This window comes from Musa acuminata, chromosome BXJ3-8 (assembly GCF_036884655.1).
Source record: "Musa acuminata AAA Group cultivar baxijiao chromosome BXJ3-8, Cavendish_Baxijiao_AAA, whole genome shotgun sequence".
Classification (NCBI taxonomy): domain Eukaryota; kingdom Viridiplantae; phylum Streptophyta; class Magnoliopsida; order Zingiberales; family Musaceae; genus Musa; species Musa acuminata.
The window spans coordinates 45749040-45771475 of NC_088356.1; the positions used below are offsets into that span (position 1 = coordinate 45749040).

At 39.5% G+C, this 22436-nt stretch overlaps 5 protein-coding genes across 6 annotated transcripts; 2 read left to right on the forward strand and 3 right to left on the reverse strand.

The window, feature by feature from the left end:
* The first annotated feature begins 224 nt into the window (after positions 1 to 224).
* LOC103996507 (probable F-box protein At4g22030) lies at positions 225 to 1493 on the forward strand. The gene has a single exon (XM_065161712.1). The coding sequence runs from the start codon at positions 225 to 227 to the stop codon at positions 1491 to 1493; it is 1269 nt and encodes a 422-aa protein (XP_065017784.1).
* A 419-nt stretch (positions 1494 to 1912) lies between these two features.
* LOC135644370 (peroxisomal membrane protein PMP22-like) lies at positions 1913 to 5196 on the reverse strand. Its single transcript, XM_065161878.1, has 7 exons — positions 4943 to 5196; positions 4766 to 4864; positions 4099 to 4200; positions 3522 to 3597; positions 2573 to 2643; positions 2392 to 2477; positions 1913 to 2289 (listed from the first exon to the last, which is right to left on the reverse strand). The coding sequence occupies exons 1-7, from the start codon at positions 5012 to 5014 to the stop codon at positions 2241 to 2243; spliced, it is 555 nt and encodes a 184-aa protein (XP_065017950.1). The 5' UTR covers positions 5015 to 5196; the 3' UTR covers positions 1913 to 2240.
* A 1276-nt stretch (positions 5197 to 6472) lies between these two features.
* Positions 6473 to 7796, forward strand: LOC135644404 (inorganic pyrophosphatase 2-like). 2 transcript variants are annotated; one of them, XM_065161944.1, is made up of 4 exons: positions 6473 to 6645; positions 6764 to 6891; positions 6989 to 7190; positions 7284 to 7796. In XM_065161944.1, exons 1-4 carry the CDS (start codon positions 6508 to 6510, stop codon positions 7659 to 7661), a joined length of 846 nt encoding a protein of 281 aa, XP_065018016.1. In that variant the 5' UTR covers positions 6473 to 6507; the 3' UTR covers positions 7662 to 7796. The 2 variants fall into 2 exon arrangements, with proteins under 2 accessions (XP_065018016.1, XP_065018017.1); XM_065161945.1 differs by having other exon boundaries at positions 6476 to 6645; positions 6764 to 6885.
* A 940-nt stretch (positions 7797 to 8736) lies between these two features.
* Positions 8737 to 12833, reverse strand: LOC135644374 (protein NDL1-like). Its single transcript, XM_065161891.1, has 11 exons — positions 12676 to 12833; positions 11336 to 11435; positions 10707 to 10804; positions 10516 to 10604; positions 10334 to 10394; positions 10161 to 10247; positions 10000 to 10077; positions 9858 to 9914; positions 9690 to 9745; positions 9473 to 9608; positions 8737 to 9339 (listed from the first exon to the last, which is right to left on the reverse strand). The coding sequence occupies exons 1-11, from the start codon at positions 12733 to 12735 to the stop codon at positions 9118 to 9120; spliced, it is 1044 nt and encodes a 347-aa protein (XP_065017963.1). The 5' UTR covers positions 12736 to 12833; the 3' UTR covers positions 8737 to 9117.
* Positions 12834 to 14724: 1891 nt separating this feature from the next.
* On the reverse strand, positions 14725 to 21254 carry LOC135644611 (uncharacterized). The gene is made up of 6 exons (XM_065162340.1): positions 20641 to 21254; positions 19449 to 19551; positions 19301 to 19366; positions 15855 to 16022; positions 15679 to 15775; positions 14725 to 15011 (listed from the first exon to the last, which is right to left on the reverse strand). The coding sequence occupies exons 1-6, from the start codon at positions 21164 to 21166 to the stop codon at positions 14892 to 14894; spliced, it is 1080 nt and encodes a 359-aa protein (XP_065018412.1). The 5' UTR covers positions 21167 to 21254; the 3' UTR covers positions 14725 to 14891.
* Between the last annotated feature and the right edge of the window lie 1182 nt (positions 21255 to 22436).

Genomic DNA, 22436 nt, shown 5'->3' on the forward strand with positions numbered 1-22436 from the left:
GACTAATTCATCTTCGTTCAGGCTTCTCCGAATTCGATGTTTTGAGGTCTAACCTGCAGTCAGCCGACAATGATCCCCGATCGCTTATATGTGTGAAATGCAGCCATCCCGTTTCATCGCAACCCGGGCCAACAAGTTCTTATTTCCATTTCTTTCAAGTCTGCATCTGCTTCTTCCTCGATCCTCGAAGACATTTCAAAACACAAACACAGAGAGGTTCAGACATGGCAGCTCTCCAAATCCAGATCTTGCAGCCATTTTCATCATCATCATCTCATCGAAGATTTCACGCGAGCCTGTATCCCTCCTCCAATTTCAGAGCGAAAAGCGTCTACCATCAAAAGCTGTCAAAGAAGATCACGGTTGAGGGCTTCATCCTGAGACGAGAGCACACTGCCGCCACGGAGGCACCGACACAAACCGTGCCAGGTAACGAGGACAAGGATTTTGTGGTCAGCGAGCTTCTTGCCATAGCCGAGGCGGTTGCTGATAGAGCCAACATGCATGCCATCATCGGAGCACAGAGAGACAATTGGAATCACCTCCTTACGAACTCCATCAACTCTATCACTCTCATCGGATCGCTCTTGGCAGGAATCTCATCGATACCGGTAGGAGAAGCAACACCGCAGCTACTACCGCTCAAGGTAGCGTCCGTGCTCTTATTCAGCACCGCGACCGGAATGATGCTGGTCGTCAACAAGGTTCAGCCTTCCCAGCTAGCTGAAGAACAAAGAAAAGCAACGTGGATGTGGAAGCAACTGGAGCGATCGATCCAAGACACTCTCGCACTGCGAGCTCCAACCGAGTTGGATGTCATGGACGCCATGAACAAGGTGCTCGCTCTCGAGAAGGCTTATCCCCTGCCTTTGCTCCCTGGAATGCTCGAGAAGTTCCCGAAGAAGGTTGATCCTGCTTGTTGGTGGCCTAAACTACGACAAAGGCGACCAGGAACACATCAGAGGCGTACGATTAATGGCGTAGAAAGGAATGGTTGGAGCAAAGAAGTGGAAGAAGAGATGAGGGGTCTTCTCAAAGTTCTAAAGCTGAAAGATGAGGAACAATATGTGAGACTGGGGAAGGTGGTCTTGAACATCAACAAGACGTTAGCTGCAGCGGGACCTATATTCGCTGGCCTAGCTACCATCGGATCTGGTTTATTAGGTGTTTCGGCGCTGGGGCCACTGCCAGCATTGCTTGCGGTGGCCGGAGGGTCGTTGGCGACCGTGGCGAACACCTTGGAGCATGCGGGGCAGGTAGGGATGGTGTTCGAGCTGTTCCGGAACAATGCCGGCTTCTACAGGTGGCTGCAAGAGGAAATCGAATCCAATTTGGGGGAGGAAGATTTGGAGAAGAGGGAGAATGGGGAGTTATTCAAGTTGAAGCTGGCTTTGCAACTCGGAAGGAGCCTCTCGGAGTTCGGAGACTTTGTGCCCTATGCTGCTGCTTGTAAAGATGAAGATATCAAGGAGTTTGCCGGGAAGCTGTTCTAAAACGAGTTGGCCTTTTCTTAGGTGTAGCACTTCTCTTGTAGAATCGGATGGGATCCCATACATAAAGGCTAGTGGACTTGCTATATGCCGAACTGAGTCACCCAGCGACTTGCTATACTCGTAATCAGCATGTGAACAGCCAACGTTGGCTGCAAATATTGGTGTTCCTCGCCAAGAGTTCACCGGAAGCGAAAGCCTAACTCCAACTCCTTACGAGCAACTGGGGATTGGCTCCCTCTCCGACAGCATTTACCGCCAAGTTCTATGCAGATCTATCTAATCATTCGGCATTTTCCCTCTGTAAGGAGGAACCACAGCCAACAAACAAGTGCTAACCGGAAACGTTGCTGTAACCAAGCAGGATAACTTGGCCTTCTGAAAAGACAAAAAAGAGAGAGAAGAGGCCAGTCAGTCATCTCTTCAATTTAAAATCACAGATAATGCCTAATCAATTCAAATATTACATTCACCCCTGTGGCAAGAGAAGATATACAGAATATATGCTTCATGGCTATCTATGTATATGGTACTTTTGAAGTTTCAAATGTGCAACTCAAAAGATATATTTCTTTCGAGAGGTATGAATATGGAATGCTAAAACTTCAAAGAGGCAAAGATATATTTTGTCGTTTCGAGAATAGAGCCTTCGCCGAGCTATGAATCATATAATTCAAGTCTTGATCAAACATAATTGACCTTTTTTGCTTTTTCGAATGAATCCCCTCCTTGCGCCTATATTTCCTTCCATCATTTAGGCAACGCCTTAGTCCTCGCTCTAAGGTTCAAAAATATTCCCCTGTGGATTGCAACGACCACATATAAACATTGTAGTATCAGGAAAAAAAAAATGATGAGGATAAAATGTAAATGAGAATGTCAAACGGGACTAAAATGATACCAGCAACATGCCACAAAGCTATGGAATATAACACGGAACTGTAGCGGCATATACCGATGATTTACCCACCCTACTGCTGGCCAGAACTGCAAAACATAACGATCAGTCAATATATAGTTTTGAGTTGAGCAAACGCTAGAAAACCCACAACTCAGACCAGAGAAGACATCATCTTACGCACCATCCATGAAGTCAACTGCACTGAGGGGTAATCCTTTTTAACTTTGTCCTTGACCTGTGGCCAAGGCCTTCCTACGGGCAATGAAAGTTCAAATCAGTTCCGATGATGCATATGGTATGACGTACATGGGCAAGACACTTGGGAACAAGAAGCGCTAATCTGTCCTAGTTACTTTTAACTCTCAGACTCCACCAACTAGGCGAGAATTAACAATCCGTGTCGCTATCAAAAACTTTCATGGGCACTCATCATAGGCAACTATGAGTGGAGGGAGACGAAGATCTTCTGTGAAGAATACTTATGATGTTTATCGTACTTAGTTGCGACAGACCCAGATGACATTATTTCAGTTTTTCGCCATAAATCAAGTCGGAAAGCCAAAGTGTAGCCACTTTATTCACCAAATTCACCATTAATAAGATGGGTGGTTGAGATTAAAAAGAGGAACTCTTATTTGCATTGATAAAAGAAGCAGTTCATGTCCATGGTTGGCATGAAAACAGAGCTGTTAAATTTGAACCATTCATATAGTAAGAAACCTTCATTCAGATCACAATTAGACCATATCTTCAATCACCAAACAGTAGCTTGGATCATATCCACTCTCAGTCTCTTATATAAACTTTTCAATCAAATCTAGAGATATAAAAATTGTGATTTGGGTAGTTTCAAACTCTAAAAATTATATTTATTATAGTAGAGAACAAAAGGATAGACCATATGTGAATTCAATCCTTCATGCTAGATGCTGAAGATATACAAAGGTTCAATTAAACAACAGAATCACAAATGAAGATTAAACATAAAAAATCAGCGATCCACAAACGAACTTACAGAGAAGAGTTTCATTCGCTAACAAAAGCAAGTAAATTAAGTCATGTCAGCATATAAGATAGCCATTGTCGCAGAGTTTATCTTCATTTAATGTTACTGGTTTAAGGAAACTTACTCTCAACAATCAAGCCATAATATATCAAGAAAAGAAAATTGTTCCAAGGAGAAGATGTCATCTGTTCCAATAGCACCTGAAAGAAAAATCATGAAATTGATAATTTCGTAAGAACAGAGCCATATTTAAGTTATGAAGATGTCATATGTTCCAATAGTAGCACCCGAACAAAATATCACGAAATTGATAATTTCATAAGAACAAAGCCATTTCTAAGTATAGGATGACCTAATGATTTAAGAATTAAGAATACATGCTTTCCATTCTCAAAAGATTACAAAACAAGCATATGGACAAAGAACTCAAACAAAACATGAAACAAATGTTCTATATAACACAATTTATAAATGTAGGATATGATACAGCATGGAGACAACATCTAATAATACATGAATATTATCATAAGTTATATAATTTTATACTTTGCACAATATAGACTAAAATCTCTGACCATCAAAACTTATGTAAAACACAACGACAGTTCACATAAGCTGCAACATCTTCCGGATATAAGTCGATTGCTACCTTCAAGAAAAGGAGGAAGCTGATAGACATGAAACTAGATGCATAAGAATACCTTCTTAGCTACCGTTTTGGAATCTTTCTTTCCCTTGAAAATGATCTCCAACAGCTTGTGCAAGAAGTGCCCAAAAGGTCCACCATAGGCAAAGCCAAAGAGCTGAAGTACATGATAAGGGAAAGTGTCATGGTGGAATTATGTGAACAAGTGACGGATTTCAGCATGGAAAACAAAAAATGAGCCATGAAGAAAATATAAAAGAGAAAATTTCCATTTGACACAAAAGTTGGTGACGACGACATCGAGTATACTGCAGCTACAAAGTGAACAAGCTAGCTCGGAGCCATGCGAACATTTCAAACAGCTTTGAGTAAAATCTACAGGTAGATTATGTTAGTACTGTGTGCTTCAATTGGGTTGTACCGATCGCATGGTTGTCAACTAAAGTTTGCTTCTCCGACATAAAGGAAATCACCAAAATCTAAAGTCAAGAAGAACCAGAAACCATGGCGCTTGATGGTCTTTGTAGTGACGAATCGAAGGAGCCGGACCCTAATTTTGCCGCGTCGAGGACGAATCTAAACTATTTCTCGTGGAACAAATTTCTGAAACTTAAATCAGCAAAACGCACGCATATTTCTCAGAGATCAGATCAGCCATGCAACCGAACACAAAAGGTGGACAAATCCAACCAAAACCATCAAGCAGAGTCAGTCAACAGTACCACTTTGAGGAGGAGCCGCCTCAGCTGCAGCCTGGGGATGCCCGAAAGCTTCTGCGCCACCGAATCACTGATCCCTGCCAAAACGCCGGTCGTGATCGCCTACAGCCCAAGCACGATCAATAGAAGAAAGAACACAACGTGCTTTGAAGCGGAGAGTAAAAGATAAAAAGTCCGAACTTTGGTTCTCAGAGGGTGCAGTTGGAGTTGAAGCATGTACCGCTCCCATCCCTTCTTCACTACTGCGCCCATCCTTCCTTCTTCCCCTTTGCTTTGGTTGGAGAGATCCAAGACTAGGCGAGGTGGAGGGCGGAGAAACACAAAGGAAGCGGCAGTGGATTACGGAGAGGTGAGGACGCCGGCCTCGACGAATCTAACCAAGATTGTGATCCCAAGTTGCAGGTGGCCGTGCGCGAGGTCCACCGTCAGCAGGGAGAAAATATCTTGGAAGCGCACGAGTGAGCGTACGTGAGATGCAGTTGTGCTTTGGAGTAAGTAAGCCTCCTGACTTCATTATTACACTGTCAAAGTAATAGGTTGAAAAATTACAAATACTAGAACCAAAATATTATATAATATTATATAGCCTCTAAAACAATACTATATAATATCTTAAGTTTTAGATGGAATAATTATATATCATCCTTATATTTAGATTTTATTAATATCATAATTTTTTTACTTAAAAAATTTATACTGAGATCTCTATAATTTTAAAAATAAAATAAATAACTCTATTTATCCTACCGTGACATTAAGTGTTCTAAGATAATAGGATAAATAAAATTATTTGTGCTAAAACATCACATGTTCTAAGACATGACACGTGACATCAAGTGGATGGATCGTTATAAAAGCAGTGAGTAAAAAAGATAATTTTAACATTCTTATGTTTTCAATAATTTTACTGGTAAAAAGATAATTTCAAAACGAAAGGAATATTGAAATTATCTTTTTGTCAATCACTTTCGAACCGATCCGTAGTATCATATATAATATTTTTCGTCAAAAGGTTATTTATTTCACTTTCAAATTATAAAAATTTTAATATAATTTTTTAAGTACAAAAATTATAGTATTAATAGCATCCAAAACATACAAGGTATTATATAATTAGCCTACTGATGACGCAACACCAAATATAGCTGCATGGGATCTAAGCTTTCCATGTAAGTTGGTGTCCTAATTTCTTCCATTTATTATTAATGCAAGTAACCAATATATCATCTTATCAAGATAAGAACCTTCCATCATGTGCCCTGCATGACTCGTTTGTCATGTAGAACGTATGAGCCCTAAAAGGATAAGTATTTTCCTTCACAACATACATACACACATTAAGTATGCTCAGATGGCTTATGCTCTCTACTCTGTTTGAGCTAATATATACAAGTATATCCTTTTTGAGAAAAGAAAAGGAAGAAGAATTGAAGTACAGCATTATCTTGCGTAAGACAAAGGACATTCCCCACGCCAGGAATATATCATCCGCTTAGTTGAGGGAGAACATCTCGAGAAAGATTCCATATGCTTGATCGATGTTGTCATCCTATGCCTTCAATTTGCCAAGCAGCCACCGACATTGGAACCAGACGTTTCGATCGGTGGCTTCTCGGAGTATTTGAGTCGGAATATTGTATAAGGTGCTGTGGAGGCCATTAACTACAACATTCCATTGGCATATCTTGTTTCCTATAAATACTGCCTCGCACCTCGCATTTCTGTGCATTGCCATTGCCACTGCCATGGCCAACGTCGTTGTGGTGTTCGACTTCGACAAGACCATCATCGACTGCGACAGCGATAACTGGGTCATCGACCATCTCGGCGGCACGCAACTCTTCGATGAACTGCTCAAAACCATGCCATGGAATTCCGCTATGGTATGTATTTTTTGCGGTTTTGGATGCAGTTTGAGTGCCATCAGTCATGTTCTTTATTACTTGCACGAGTTTTTCTTCTCTTGGACTGATCACTGGGTTGCGCTTTGTTTGTGTGCAGGATAGGATGATGGGGGAGTTCCATTCGCAGGGAAGAACAATCGAAGAGATCGTAGAAATCCTGAGGAGGGCTCCGCTGCCGGCTAACACCATTGCTGCCATCAAATCTGCTGACGTCCTTGGGTACATGTACACGTGCTCAGCCTTTTCCATAGCTGTCGTTGATCGTCACTCTGGTTTCTTTTCCGATCGACCTCTTCATTAATGGCATGCGATCGATCGTCAGGTGCGAGTTGCGGATCGTAAGTGACGCCAATAGATTTTTCATCAACACCATTCTCGGGCACCACGGGCTCATGAGCTATTTCTCGGAGATCAATACGAACCCAGGGTATGTCGATGAGGTGGGGAGGCTTCGAATTTTCCCTCATCACGACTTCGAGACTTCTCCCCATGGCTGCAACCTCTGCCCTCCCAATATGTGTAAGGTGAGTTCCTTTGTTCGCTTGCTGTTAATCTGACTCACCACGTTGTCCTGATGAACACCGCTAATACATACATACATACACGCATGCATGTAGAGTACAATCATAGAGAGAATGCAAGCATCGGCATTGGTGAAGGGGAGGAAGCGATTCATTTACCTGGGCGATGGAAAGGGCGACTACTGTCCGTCGCTTAGGCTGAATAAAGAGGACTACGTGATGCCGAGGAAGAAGTATCCCCTGTGGGAGCTCATCGTCGACAATCCTCCTGAGGGCGCCCTCAGAGCATCGATCCATGAATGGAGCGACGCGGAGGAGCTTGAGAAAGTCTTGTTTCGGCTCGTCAACGAGTCGGTGACGGCCGATCGCGGCAACGTCGACGACCAGTTGGTTTCACTTGACTGCAAGTTTCAGACGACACCACTGTCTTCGCATGAGGCTAATTTACCAAACCCTCTACCTGTTCCTCACTAAACATGCCACTACTTTTGAGCCTCGAAGACGGGTAGAGACGGCAAACCCTTTTCGACTCTTGTCAGAAGACTGCTTTAGAATGCCTTCTTGTACTTGATCTCATACAGAAAAGAATTATCCCTGAGATATTCGATATGTTGAGAGATTGACAACAAAGAGAAGATCATTTTATGAGATATTCATAGAAACAAGTAAAAATCAATATAATTTAATCAATCCTATATTAAAATCAAAGTTATTCACATATTGAAGTAGCATTAGTGAATCAAAGTTTGACTACTCAACAACAATGATGGAGAGCAGTTAGAAATCACGAGAGATGTATTGCACCTAAAGTAAAAGATCGAAGATTCAACAAAGGTGACAGTTTCTGTAAAGGTTTCGATAAGAATATCAAAAAATTAAATGATGAATAAATATATATAAATAGTATCCGATATAATGTTTATATATATTAAGAGAATATCTTTCGATTTTATTCATATTTTATAAAATATATAAAAGATTTATAGTAGGATTGACCGTCTCATTTTGAAGTCTTTGTGATTATTTAAATTTTATAAATATATATTATGTATAATGCAGAGATAAAATTATTTAAAAATAAATCATTAAAATGATTATTTTAGAGATTTTATACTCTTGGTTACTTATTGGCAGCAGAAACGTTGAGGTGTGCTGCTGCTCACAGTCCTACGATTAGCTTTTGAAAACCCGAAGGAGGCTCGAGGAGGCTCGCAGGCAGGACCTGAGGGCCAATTTATTTGTGCAGATGTAACCTACACAAGCAACCCTATCACGATTGGCTATTCTGTAAATTGATACAAGATTTGGGATGTGTTGGTTTATTACACAAATGATGAAAGATAAGCAAGCAAGCAAGGCAGCTTAGAGACAACATCAATCCAACCCTGTTTCAGGATAATAAATAGCATATATTATTACACAAACGATGAAAGATAAGCAAGCAAGCAAGCCAGCTTAGAGACAACATCAATCCAACCCTGTTTCAGGATAATAAATAGCATATATTATTGTGTCATATTGACAGGTGGGTACCTCAACAACAAGGACCTCCGAAGTAATATCATCCCAAATATTAAGTAGCAGAATAAAAGAGCTACAACAGATACAAAATGATCTATTAGATCGAGGACAATCAGTCACCCCCTTTTATTGTCTTCTTGTCCTCACAAGAAATAAAAGATATACACATCGCACATCTACAAAGTGAATCAGATGGAACCCCACCGATCCGCGATCCCCCACCTCCTCGGTAGCTTGTCCTCGACACATGCTTTTGTTTATCACTTCTCGTATCTACAGTCCAAACGACCAAAAATTTGTATCTATGTTTATAAATACATCTTAAATTTACAGTTCTTGAAGACCGATCATTCAAATTTGCACAAGCTGTCGCCGATCTGCCAGCTAGGTACCGCCACCTTCTTGATTTTCAAACGTGGAGTGAGATCCGAGTCTTGATCGGCTTCAGCTTCACTCCCATACTCTCCGGAGAGAGTAGCTCCGGCGAGATGCTCGATGGACTGAGTGGACTCCGTGGGCTGCAGCTTACCTGGCTTGGTCGGTACAAACCATAGCCCATGAGGAAGTATTCGATCGGTATCAGCATTGCGTAAGGCTGCTCTTCAGTCACAACTGATCCACACGCCTGAACCTGCAATGTGATTTCAAGAAACAAACCAACCACACTAATTGATGACAGAAAGACAAACATAAATCAGATGGTAACTTAGAGTACCGAAGAAAATATAGTACCACAGGCAAATATTTCACACGTCATAAAGTACCTCGACCAGGGCACTGAATCTTCTGTCCAGTTTTGTCACCATGTTAATGGCCTCCAAACGGAAGGGAGAATTCTCACCAACAAAAATTAGTGTCCTACACTGAAGTTTCTTCGATGCCTCTGCCAAGTCATATCTCCTGTTTGGGCATTACAACGTTTAGAAATATCCACTAGCTTGCTTTAGTAGAATAACACCTCATAAAGTAATACAAACTTACTCATTTATTGACTGAAGAAATCGCCACACGTTTACACCATGCCTTTGATCCAACAACTACAGAAGGTAAAAAAAGCACAATAATGGAGAAAAACATAAGTATAGCAGAATAGCTTAAACAATCTTCCCAAGTGCAACACAGAGAAACAAAGAGGTTCAGAACACTAACACTTCTACATGCTTGCACAATATCTGATTCAGGAACCTGTGAACTTCCTCGTACTCCCTGCCAACAAGAGAAAAAAAGAAAAAACTGAAATATCAAATATATACAGCATACACATTCAAAGCATGAGAGAGGGCTGGCGTACCTTACTGAAATATCGATGAAGTAAGGATTCCTTAATCAAGCCACAAATTCCATAAAAATAGAGAAAATTTAACATCACCTGAGAATTTAGAAGCACTTCTTAGAAGAAACATAAATTATTAAGTTTGCAAACATAACTTTGTAAGAATACAAAAATGATACCTTACTATACAACCATTCTGTCCATGAGGGAGCTTTACATAGGGGTGATACAAGTATCAAACCTAGAACGCGTTCCCTATATTTTGTCTATAACCAAGATAAACAAGATGCATAAACTTAGTGAAGATTCAGAAACCAGAAATTGAAACGTGTATAATTGGAGAGGAACTTACAGCAAACAGAGTGAGTACGTAAGCACCTGCTGTGACCCCCAAGCACATTACGGGACCCAACCTGTAAACTGTGACGTTTCAAGACACTAAAAACACTAATAACCAATTGCAACCTGACAGAGCACTATGTTTGAGGATGCTACAATCAGAAAACATAATTTAAAAAAGTCATATGATATTACTCAAAGAAATCAAGAACATCTGCCACTTGATCTGCTAATTGATCAACAGAGAGAACTGGATCATTTGGAGAAATCGGAGCAGCACCTAACTGCAGGACGCTTAAAGAAACAGACCAACAAAATCATGTTAACATAAATATGAATAACTGTCTAAAAGAATTTGATTTCAGAGATACAAAGAGAAAATGGACCTCATGTCCTGGAGGACTGATATGGTAGATGCAGAAATTGTGAAGAAGCAAAGAAGCAGCTTCAGGACAAAAGAATAATCCTTGAAAGCAGGACATATCTAAACCAATCAAAAGGCACAACATGTTAGGTGCAGAAGTTTCTGGCTTTCCAGAAATTTAATATAAAGAAACTACAGATTATTTTCATACTTTAATATGTATTGTACTTTGGAACTCATGTAAATGAATATGATAAACTAAATACAGCTACAGACAAGAACGTGGTTGCATACACCATCCAGGGCATGATAGTCATGTGACTAGTGTAAATACAGTGTAAGCAGTTTTGTGTAGTGATCAGCATGCCAGTTAAAAAAACAAAAGCAATAATGTTGACCAAATAAACAAATCAATGGAGAGAAAAGGATCTTGCATGAACGGGCACTTGACACTAATAACCACCAGAAAGGAAAGGATAATAGAGTTATCCCAGTGAACGCTAATAGTAGTATCAAAACATAGAACAATGCTTACAGGCTTATTCAATTATACATTTTAGTTCATGAACCAAGTAACCAGAGTAACAAATAACGGGAATATGTAAGGAAAGAGAAAACAATTCTTAATCATTGCCTTGACATCAAACTTACAATTTAAAGCAACATCTGGGTAAGTAATAAGTCCAGGCTTCTCGAGATCCCCATACACGGCAACTGATATGGGACCATGGCTTGTTAAAACATGATGTTCCTGGCAATATAGATAATATACAAAAAATTAATCACTTAACAAATTAGAATGGCAAAGTTAACCAGGTGAAGATGAAAGAAAGGTCTATTCTAGACATAAAATCTGACAAGGCATGTAATTTGGCACAACATCAAGAAGAACCTTTAGATGATGTATACAAGAGATTTATTATGCATTGGAAGAACCACCATAAGTTACATTCTCAAGGTTACTTTTGAAGTTTTGAGCACCAGAGCGTACTAGGTGTAGTTTATCAACATACCAGTGACAACAAGATTTGTTTAATACCCTACAATGAGTGGTTTAAACGTGCAGAATTTTTTATAAGAAAAGAATTTGGCTATAGCAACTATTTTTATGAGTTCAAACTAGGTTTATTTTATCTGCGTGCACTTTTACTTTACAGAACATAAGGGAAATCTAATAGATGTATGAGTTGCAATATTTCACTTTTCAAACGCCAAATTAATAAACTGTTGAAACTTCTATCCACAAACAAGCAACATAATCTAAAAACAAAAGGATCAGTAACATCAAATAGGAGCTTAATTCATTGAAATCAACAAAAAAAAAAGCCCTGGAAGCCACTCCACAAAATCGACATCTTTGTCGATATTACTAATACACTACAGTTCCGACAAAAGGTAGATTTTACCTAAAAGGATGCACCAATGATCCTCGCCTATGTAGTTAAAGAAGAAGGGATTCAACAAAATATTTTCCAAAGAAGAATTATCTTTCGATTCAGCCTACACGAAATATGAAAAATATTTGAATCCAATGGAACAAATACCCAAAAAAATGATAAAAAGGATTATCATTAAAAGAACATAGGTAAAAGAATAAATTCCTAGGAAAACAATCAGTCACCAAGTCGGGAAAAAAGAATCAAATACATATATAAAAATATATAGTTAAAGGAGCACTTCACATTTCCAAATCGGATGCCTAGATAACAAGAACCATTCCGTAGCCTCTCGATCAACCATTCATTATGTACAAGACACAAACTCCTCGAGAATCCAATTAATAGAACAAAGATCACGTATACAAGTAAAATGAAGCAAAAAAATCCTATAAATAATGAGACCTATCGCTCATATCAAGATATAACTTTGGACAAAACAGATCGAATAATGGTGGCGACAACACTAGATCCAAGATCACACACGATAGAAAACTACGATAAAAAGGCAAGAGATAACACACTAAAAGACTCCACAAATTGAGAAACCCTAACCTTTCCTCCAAACGAGATCCGCTCCACATCCAGCGAGACCGACGCGCTCGATTCTCCCATCACCAACTCCCGCCCCCACCCCGCTGTCTTCTCCTCAGTCCTCTCCCTCGAGGAGCTGCGTCTTTCCTCCGATGGTCTCGGCTTAAATACCAATCTTCCCTTTCTCGACTTCCCCGTGCTGTTTGTTAACCCCGGTTAGCCCACCGACGACGCCCACGCTAAATCCAAGTTATCCTCTACCGGTGGCCCGGTGAGCTTAACCGCGGGTTAGCGTACCGACAGTTTTCTTTGTTAATTGACCGAAAAGCCCTCCACGGGGATTTGTCTCATGTCGAGGTGCCGCTTGATGAGATCTCCGTCGTCGGATCGGCGGTCCGCCACGGTTTGACCTGTTCCACGAGGTGGTCCCTTTGACTCCGGCTCCTTGTCGGGCTACCGGTAGCAGGCCCCAGTCACGGGACCCACCCGTAGACCCGCGACTTGGTAGGTCCAGTATCGGGTCGCGGTGCGGGTACTAATTTCACGGTCACCCATTTCTCCCACCGCCCTTGGGATTGGAGCTGCATGGCCGCGAGGAGCGGAACCCACCACAGCTGGCGGCCTCCAGCGCGACGACAGGTACGGACGTGCGTGCAGGCAAACTAAGAATGGGTTTGGGTCCCTAAAACGTTCTAATGGATCCATCACATCTCCATTCTTTATATTTACATGTCAACGTGAACCTCGTGTCATAAATGACGTCATATTTATGTCATCGACATTTACTCGGCGAGGGAAGTAGGTATCGCAACAACTCTCGACGGTTGGAAGTCGCGCTCAATCAACGTTTGTGATGGGATGGTAAATCATCATCCCAAGGCAATAATTTGATGTAAACACTGTATCCAATTTACTCCATTAACCCATTGGTTTCTGGCAAATCATTGATGTAAACACTGTCTCCTTCCTGTAATCACTTCCACTTCCAATTTACTCCTTAAACCTTTAGTTTCTTGCTTGAGTGGCAACAGTCAAATCGAAATTAAGTCAGTATCATCTTTTTTGGGTCATTAAAGTGAATTGTGACTCTCGAAAAGATTTGCTGCTCCTCACTAGTCGAATTATTCCGATGAATAAGCAAAGATGTGACAATCGATGGATGGTGTGTCGGGTTCCAAACCCTCAAGTTGATCTTTTAAAGAATAATTTCTCAATAAAGTTTAGATCGATAGTATCCACTGAAAAATTCACATGATTTTTAGTTTTGGCCAATCCTATGATTTAAATCTAAAACTTGGTCGATGTCTGTCTTAATTGTTTACATTTCCAATTCCATAAATTCTGCCTATAAAATTCATGTTTTTGATTTAAATTTTAATTGTTACCATTCAAAATTAGATTAGATTAGATCGATATGATACTAATTTTGACCCAATTATGCTGTAGTGTAGACCGTTTTCAAGTAGAGTAATTTATGATCACACCAATTATTTAGTATCTAAACTCAACTCGGGTTGTCTATCACGTCGTCGTCGTCGGATGGTTTTATTAAAGTGCTTTAAGATATTTGAAATGCAAGAGGAAGAGAAAGACGATGATGACGGGATGGGAGAAAGAAAATAAGTGTAATTTTCTCCGTTCTTAATTTTTCTATGTTGCGTCTTTCCAAAGATGTTAGCAAGTCCAAATCAAAATGTTAGTGAAAGCCCAACAACACACCCCTTTCATTGGGAAACCAAAGCTAATATGAATGGTTTGTCACAGGCAGATGATGTGATTGGATGGTGAAAGGCAGTATTATGTCAGATGAGATAAACATGTAAACAACCACCTCTGACCCCTTCAAACTGATGTATTTCCATCCACTCGAGCGATCAAAACACTTGAGAATTTCAAGAATTTGGAACTCAAAACTGGCTGACATCAAGTGAAAAATATTGTTTCCTATTTGTCTCACAGCATCAGAGGCGAACGATGAAAGATATTTTTATCAAATTGATAAAAGAAAAATTACCCCAAGGAAAATTTTATTATGGGGTGTTATTTGATAAAAATCCAAAGGACGATTTTGTCGATCAATGATACACGGCCGGGTTAAGAAAGAAAGACAAATACAATCCTTATGTTGCTACTCCGACGCTAAAAAACAAAGAGAAAAGACCGGGTGATCAAACAGCACAAATTCACAGGAATCTACTATCATATACATCAGTGTCTCGAATGAATTAGTTGGATAACTAACGGAACTCATCATGATAGTTATAATCATCTTCCTCGGGAATGATAGCACTATAGAATACATATGGATTTTCAATCATCTCTTTCAAATTTAAGCGTCCATCTTTATCCGTGTCTGCCTGCAGATTTGCCAAGAATTACTAGGTAAGAATTCACTTCAGCCTCAATATGAATATTCCAGCATTATGTGAACAACATATAAGTCTACCATTCAAACAGGAAAAGCTTACTAGTGAATGTATAATTTCCAGAAAATACGTTTCAAGAAATTGTACAGGCACTCTTCAATGTCTCAATGGCACAATTGTTTAAGATTTTGCACTTAATCATGCCATAACCTACACATTACCCGAGAAATTGTGAACAAAGTTCTAAACTTCTCTATTCCACCTTCCACGCCATGACAAGTACCGAAAGAAAAAAACAATTAAACTGTGCTATATGTTTATCACACCAGGACCATGACACCAAACTCGAGTCCTTTTTTTCTGTCCCCAAAGCTCATTGAGATAATAGGCAGACATAATTGAGGAGAGTTGAAACATGGAATGTAGAAAATGAGATATTGATTTTACTATAATCCTAAAATTACATCCAGCAGTTTAAGACTGGGTACTGGAAAAGAAAATTTTAATTTTTCTTCTCTTCTCAAAGAAAAGTTTCGTGTTCATGCCTAGGAAAATTTCTACATGGATTTATCAAAGTCAATCACTGGCATTTGGATTGAAGAAGATATCTTGGCACGCTGTGACCAGTAACATTATCTAAGAAGTCATCAGCAGATACCTCTGAAGTAACATAGTCAGCCTGTTGCTTAGCATAGTAATGCTCCGATGGGTGTAGATCACCAATTACAGGTATCAACTCATCTTCAGACAAGTATCTGTAAAGAAAATCAAAATTTTTCCGAATAAATTCCATTTTCAATTTACAAAAGTAAAAACAAATACCAATGCATGTACCCATCGTTGTTGTGGTCAAGCTGCGAGAATAGCTTTTTAGCTGGTGCCTCTGTTGAAGCATCAGATACATGTGTAAGGTTATAAATATCATCTCTCCTGATTAAGTCAAATAAGCCATTAAAAAACTCTTGAAAATTAAGCTTCCCATCTTTATCTTTATCTCTTTCCCTGAAAAAGAGAACTGGAACTTATTAGCAAAAAAAAAAAAGTTGCCAAGAAAATAGTTTCTGTACAAAATTCAATAACAGAAACTTTAAGGTTTTTAATCATGAAATGTGCGAATATCAAGAATGGTCATCAAGCCTTTTTCCAATCAATAGAAATATCGACCATACCAACGTATTAAAAGGATCCATGAATAATTTGATACCAAGGTTCTCAAGATCAAGATCAGTTAGAATCAGTCTAGAATTTAGGTTCAGGATAGGTCAAGATCTCTTAGATGGTGCAGATGCCGACCATTGTTTGGATTTGTGATCAGCCAGAACGTGAATAGAAATATAAACCATACCTATGTATTAAAAGGATCCATGAATAATTTGATACCAAGGTTCTCAAGATCAAGATCAGTTGGAATCAGTCTAGAATTTAGGTTCAGGAATAGGTCCAGATCTATTGTATGGTGCAGATGAGGACCATTGTTTCGATTTGTGATCAGCCAGATCGGCAAGAAGATTTGAAAATAGGATTGAAATTGACAACGGTCAGCTAAATCAGCTGGAAATTCATCAGGATTGGTATCTGCTTGAGATCTGTTATATAAACCAGGTCTAACTTGACCAGTCAATAAGTGGATGAATCGCCAAATAAATTTCAAAATCATCACAATCGGAAAGATCAATTTGAAAAAAGTGAGTGTGTAGATTGGAATTAGCCGTGCAAACCATGTTGCAGGAATTGTACACCATCCATTTAACACTCAAAAAGATGTTCCTAATTTAAGAGATAGGATTATAACCTAAATGGTTATATCTAAAAAACAACTAATTGGATTGCCCAAAGTTTGTTGACAGATATGATGCAATATTGTTTACTTATTTGTTCTTTCCCCGATTATTTTGATAAAATTTTTTGGCATATAAAAATGTTAATAGATGACCATAGAACAAAGACAAAGTAGAGAAACACGGTTTAACTTGAAGTAAACTTCGAAAGTAATTGCATACCTAAATGACAAAACGCCATTACAAGGTTTTCAAGCTCATCTTCTAGGATAACAAAACTCAGAAAGGGTTAAATTATCAACTTGTACCATACATATAGACAAAGAAGGATATCTGATCTCAGTCAAAGAGAAACAAGGTTGAGCCCTGATGCCTTCGTAATATTTTAAAAACCTTAATGCATCAGTCAAAATGAACTTTTCGTCATAATTTTGTCTAAACACAGAAAGGTTTGAATTATAAACCTGTCATATAAACAAAGAAGGATATCTGCACTCGGTCAAAAAGGATCAAGGTTGAGCCCTGATGCCTTCATAATATTTTAAAAACCCTAACGCATCAGCCATAATGAACTTTCTCATCATAATTTTATCTCTATTTTATTGAACAAGCATCTGAACATCAGATTGATACATGCCGAGAAGGATCACCGACATATGATGTTACACGGTTTTTATGGACTTAAGAGTAGCATGTGGTATGACGGCTAAGGGAATAAAGCTATCGATAGAATGTACAATTACTTAACAAGGTAAGGACATGCATAATGGAGTAGCTTGAAGTACAGGGCTAGAGCAAAGAGGAAACTGATGATGAAGAAAGTTTCCAAGAAGCAACAGCAAATCCTCACCTTTAACCTTGGCTATAGTTATATTTCCAAGGCAATTATAGAATGAGCTTTGTTAACATCTGAACACTGATGATTGTAAGCCTTTTAGAACAAGCACGATTAATTATGCAAGTTTGGCAAGAAAGCTTAAAAATGCTAAGACATTGTATACTTAAAATAAATGATCAAAAAAAAAAGAGAGAGAGAGAGAAGAAAAAAGAAAACTTGCGTGAACTAATCAGTTTTTTTTGTATTTGGTGTCGTCTTTAAACGCTCAATGGCCAAGGTGTTATGGATTGTTGTTTCCTGTAAAAGATTCCAGGTTGGTTATCTATTTCATGGTTTGATTTAATGGGCTAAGGGCATTGATTCTGATAGTAAAGATTTTTCTTATGTCTGTAGATGCTATTTGTCAGACTCTAACTTGAAAAGAACTTGCTTCCTAGGATAAGTCAAAACACTTGAATTTGTTGTCCACTGCTGCTTCTCAACTGATAAACGACTGGCTTGCAGCACTTAGGGATTCAGTTGTCCGAAGTGGTTGGTCGTTTCCTCTTTGAGTTTTTTTCTCCCATTTTCTGTTCTTTGGTCTGTCCCCTCCCTCCCCCCACAACCCCAATTCTTTGTGGGCTTTCTTATTCTTTATTTACTTTGTTTTCCTTTTTCCTTACTATTATATAGTTTCGGTGGATCAATCTTTTCCCATATTTCATTAAAAATAAATTTTCAAAAATAAAAGATTGAAGATAACACTACAATAGAGACAAAAGTACAATAATGAAAGTGAAAGGCCCTTCTACAATGTTTGTTGATATCGGAGAACACCTTGGTTGGAGAAGGGAATTTCTAGGACAATAATGAGATCAACCAAGAACTGATAGGAGGTTCCCCAATCATGATGCTGAACATGCAGAATTCAGAGTAGTACAGATTAAAGATGGACAGATAACCAGCCATTAGAAGATAGGATAAAAACTATCGAATCCTAGTTAAAGGTAGCACATGCTAAGCATATGGAGCTATATTCTAAAGAAAACATTATGTACTGTATTCCTTCATCGCACCCTTGACGCCTGAAAGAAGAACCCAAAACCAAAACTGTGGCATCTGCATAGAACTTTTCTTTTGCATTATATGAGACAAAAAAGATTGAGTTTATATATGCAGTTTGAAATTAGTAAGTTTAAACTTCATGAGATCACCACTGCAGAGCATGGAAAGGAGTTTATGCTTCGAGCATAACATATAGTTTTCAGTGAATGGATAAACTAGTGAGACAAGAAAATATCTTCAACAATAGATGACATACCATGCACAAAAATATGAAATTATTAGCATAGATATTAAGATAAGAACAAAGAGCTCTATCTTCAAAACCTAAACAAGAAAACCTCAGCAACTTATATATGCTGGAAACACATTTTTTCAGTAGATAACAGAGAATTACTTGGCTGAGTCAGTTACAAAACATATGTGAAAGAAGTTATTTGGACAAATGTGACATAGTCTAATGCCTTTAAGCACAAAATTAACATCCAAATAAGAGAACTAAAGTCAGCATGGTGCTTCTACCATCCTAAAAGTATGTTATACTACAAATATGACTAATCTTTTAATGAAGCATTGACGCATACAAACTATAGACATGTTTGGCAAAGCAGAGATAGCAGTACCTAATTTCTTCCTTGGACAACCACTGGATCAGTTTGGGACTGTTAGTGTTTGCTGGATGAAGAAAGCTGCATCCATAAAATAAAGAAACCCAATAAATAAAGAGCAGTACCATGTAAATCCAGATGGGAATGTGAACAAAGAACATACTCATTGAACTCTGTCAGATTAAGAAGACCATCGCCATCCATATCTGAAGCGTTAAAGTGATCCTCTTTCCACCACCCCACTTGATCACCAGTTGAATTATCATCTGCCAATATATTAGAGACAGAAAGATCAGAAAATATATTTATCTCAGGTTCAAACTTCAAGTTCCATATCTCTATCTATATGCACTACCAAGCTTCCATGTGTATAACAATTAAATGCATAATGTCGAAACTTGATGACTGAATTGACAAAAGATTATGTATATTTGTGCCAAACAGTAGCGATTAATAGCCTTCAAAATGGATAAGTAGTTGATAAATTTGTGTTCTAGTACATGTTTGAACTAACTTTAAATTTACTTTTGTTGTTAATCTTGAGGAAATATTTATAGGACAAACAGGGGCATTGCACTGGAGATGGACAGACGACCTACCAGTTGAAGAAAATGATTCTTTAAAGACGACTGACAACTTTGGATAACATTTCTTTTTTGATATCCAAATCCCAATGTAAAAAAGAAAAAAAATATATATCTACTTGATGCTTTAGCCCTTTAACTTCAAACCAGTATCATAAGACAAAAAACACATAAGTTCGTCATATCTGCTTTTATTATTATTATTTTCTCTCTCTCGAAGCGGGGAGGGTTTATTATTACCAAACTTAAATGCATTAAGCTTTTGCAATATACTTATTCACTCATATTGGACTCCAATCTTTGTGATCCAAACACTCGCCGATGTCCTAGATTAAGATTGTGCATAAATAGATTCCGCTGAATCCAAACCTCAAGATATCATTTTTTTTATACTTCTATGCGGTTTCTCATCCAGAATTCGAGACATAAGGAGAAAATAAACATCTCAAATTAAACAGGTCCGAAAATCCACAGCAACAATGCAAATAATGCAAAACAGATTCCCATATCAAACGAAAAGTTCAAACATCAGATGGGTAAAACATCGCATCTTTTGCTGAAATATAAAGTCCCCCTTAATGATATAAAGGGTATTCTGGAGAAAGGGAAAACTCAATCTTGACAATGAAGAAGTACAGCAAACAACAAATCTTTCACCCAAGAGGACGGAAAAGAGAAAATGCCTAGAATTTCTGTAAATCAGGAACCAAAATTCACGTCCAGGCAAAAGAAAAAGAATAGAGTTGTCGCAAAGCAGGGATCTAGACCGACCATGGTATCGATGAACCCAGCTGGGCGGCTCGTACTCCTCGAACGAGATGAAGCCGTCGTGGTTCCTGTCATGGAGCTCCATGTCCCGCTGCGTCCGGTGCATCACCTCCTTCTCCACCTGCCTGAGATTCCACTCCGTAAGCTCATCGGAGCTGACGAAGCCGTCGGCGGGGCCAACGTCGATCTTGGGAAAAAGCTTTACGATGCGGTCGGTAACGTTGAAGCGCTCCTCGTCGTTGATGAAGTCCTCGGCGTCCATGAAGTCCTCCCACTCGGGCTGGGCCTCCATGGCGGGGGCGTGGCCCTGGGGGAAGAAGTTGGCCCGCTCCCACTCGCGGTCCTCGCGGCGGCGCTCTATGTCGGCGATGATAGGGTCGAAGGGAATGCTGCGACGGTCGTGGCCGGACATGGCGGAGCGGAGTCTGAGACGGCGGTGGGGGTGATTAGGGCGGTTCGGGGTGAAGGTGAGGAGCAGGACGATGAAGAGCACCACGCTCAGATAGAGCAAGACGGAGGATCTCGCCATCGCGCGCAGGATCGCTCGCGTGAACAAACTTCTCGTATCACATGGAAAGCATACGGCTGCGGCGGATGTAAACAGGGGCGGGCCACTCACTCCCGTGTCTCTGTCGAGACATCGAACACAGGAATCAAGTCTTCGAATTGGTTCCTAACGGGGCCCACGAGCGAGCTATTAGCCAGTGGGGAAGCTTGCTGTTTTAAGCTGAGATTGGGATCAATATGCAAAATGTTATAGTTGATATACAAATTCCAAAAATTGTAGAGATCTGTATGCTTCCAAAACTAATCTCTCGCCATACGTTTGAAACGGATCACGCATCCGACGGCGTAAAAGCCCCGAGAGTTACAATATAACAGAGACAGGAACTAGGGGATAATTAATTTGCCCCTTTTCGTCCCGACGAAGGAGCAGTAGATTTCCAAGTACTTGAAATTGGTGCAGCTAATATAATAGACTCATTTGAATCGAGCGTTTTGACTAGCGGATGACATTATGATGATGGCTGTAAGCTGTTGTTCTTCGGATATTAGCATATGTTCTTGCGATTATTTCCTTGCAACCACAGTAAGTAATGAAGCAATCATACTACATAAAACTATCTCCAGGCTTGCAGACTGCAACAAAATGGAATTGTGTGATGCTGAAAATTGTTGTTGGTCTCACCGAAAAGGTATTGAGATCCATCAACATCATACAGTAAAATAAAATGGATAGGTTAACCATCATCCTGAAGTTGAACGAATTGCTTAGGCAAATGCACTATATATATAAAAAAAAGAATACTCTTGGATTTTACTAGCAACCTTATGCCGTGGTCGATGGATCAGCATGGCTTGATTCGATCCCGAAAGCACAAGATCACCTGTGTGGTTGCTTGGGCGGGGGTGGTCGACATCAGGTCGGGTCTATATTTTGCCTCTAGAGTCGATCCGAGGTAGAGCATCGAGTTGTTCTTCCTTTCTCGTTGGATTGTTGTTCCTTTCTCGTTGAGTTTTTGCACACAAGTCAAAGTCGAGAGAAGGATTTTTCGATTCAACCCCTCTAAAGCTTAAGTTAGTATTGGGTGGTGGGTGTTAAAGAGAGTTTGAGTTTTCGAAGTCCGATCTTTGACGTTGGTCAGGAGGCTAATTTTTATATCCGCGAACGAAGGTCGATCGTACATGGTCTGTTAATGACCGCTAACTTCTCGGGCGATCGACTCATACCTTCTACACGGTTCTACGCCACATGGTACCGTTTCGAACTTCCTAGAATGGCTCTACACTATGCGGCT

Coding starts and splice junctions, on each gene's coding strand:
- LOC135644370 (XM_065161878.1), bottom strand. CDS start 5,014: ATGGGCGCAGTAGTGAAGAAGGGATGGGAGCGGTACATGCTTCAACTC. Junction 3,598..4,098: donor CCAAAACGGTAGCTAAGAAG/GTATTCTTATGC, acceptor TTTTTCTTTCAG/GTGCTATTGGAACAGATGAC. Junction 2,644..3,521: donor TTATGGCTTGATTGTTGAGA/GTAAGTTTCCTT, acceptor CATTGCCCGTAG/GAAGGCCTTGGCCACAGGTC.
- LOC135644611 (XM_065162340.1), bottom strand. CDS start 21,166: ATGGCGAGATCCTCCGTCTTGCTCTATCTGAGCGTGGTGCTCTTCATC. Junction 19,367..19,448: donor AATCTGACAGAGTTCAATGA/GTATGTTCTTTG, acceptor TTATGGATGCAG/CTTTCTTCATCCAGCAAACA. Junction 16,023..19,300: donor TTGTCCAAGGAAGAAATTAG/GTACTGCTATCT, acceptor TCTCTTTTTCAG/GGAAAGAGATAAAGATAAAG.
- LOC135644374 (XM_065161891.1), bottom strand. CDS start 12,735: ATGGGAGAATCGAGCGCGTCGGTCTCGCTGGATGTGGAGCGGATCTCG. Junction 10,805..11,335: donor CCCAGATGTTGCTTTAAATT/GTAAGTTTGATG, acceptor TGATTGGTTTAG/ATATGTCCTGCTTTCAAGGA. Junction 9,746..9,857: donor TTGTGCAAGCATGTAGAAGT/GTTAGTGTTCTG, acceptor TACCTTCTGTAG/TTGTTGGATCAAAGGCATGG.
- LOC135644404 (XM_065161944.1), top strand. CDS start 6,508: ATGGCCAACGTCGTTGTGGTGTTCGACTTCGACAAGACCATCATCGAC. Junction 6,646..6,763: donor TGCCATGGAATTCCGCTATG/GTATGTATTTTT, acceptor GTTTGTGTGCAG/GATAGGATGATGGGGGAGTT. Junction 7,191..7,283: donor GCCCTCCCAATATGTGTAAG/GTGAGTTCCTTT, acceptor GCATGCATGTAG/AGTACAATCATAGAGAGAAT.
- LOC103996507 (XM_065161712.1), top strand. CDS start 225: ATGGCAGCTCTCCAAATCCAGATCTTGCAGCCATTTTCATCATCATCA.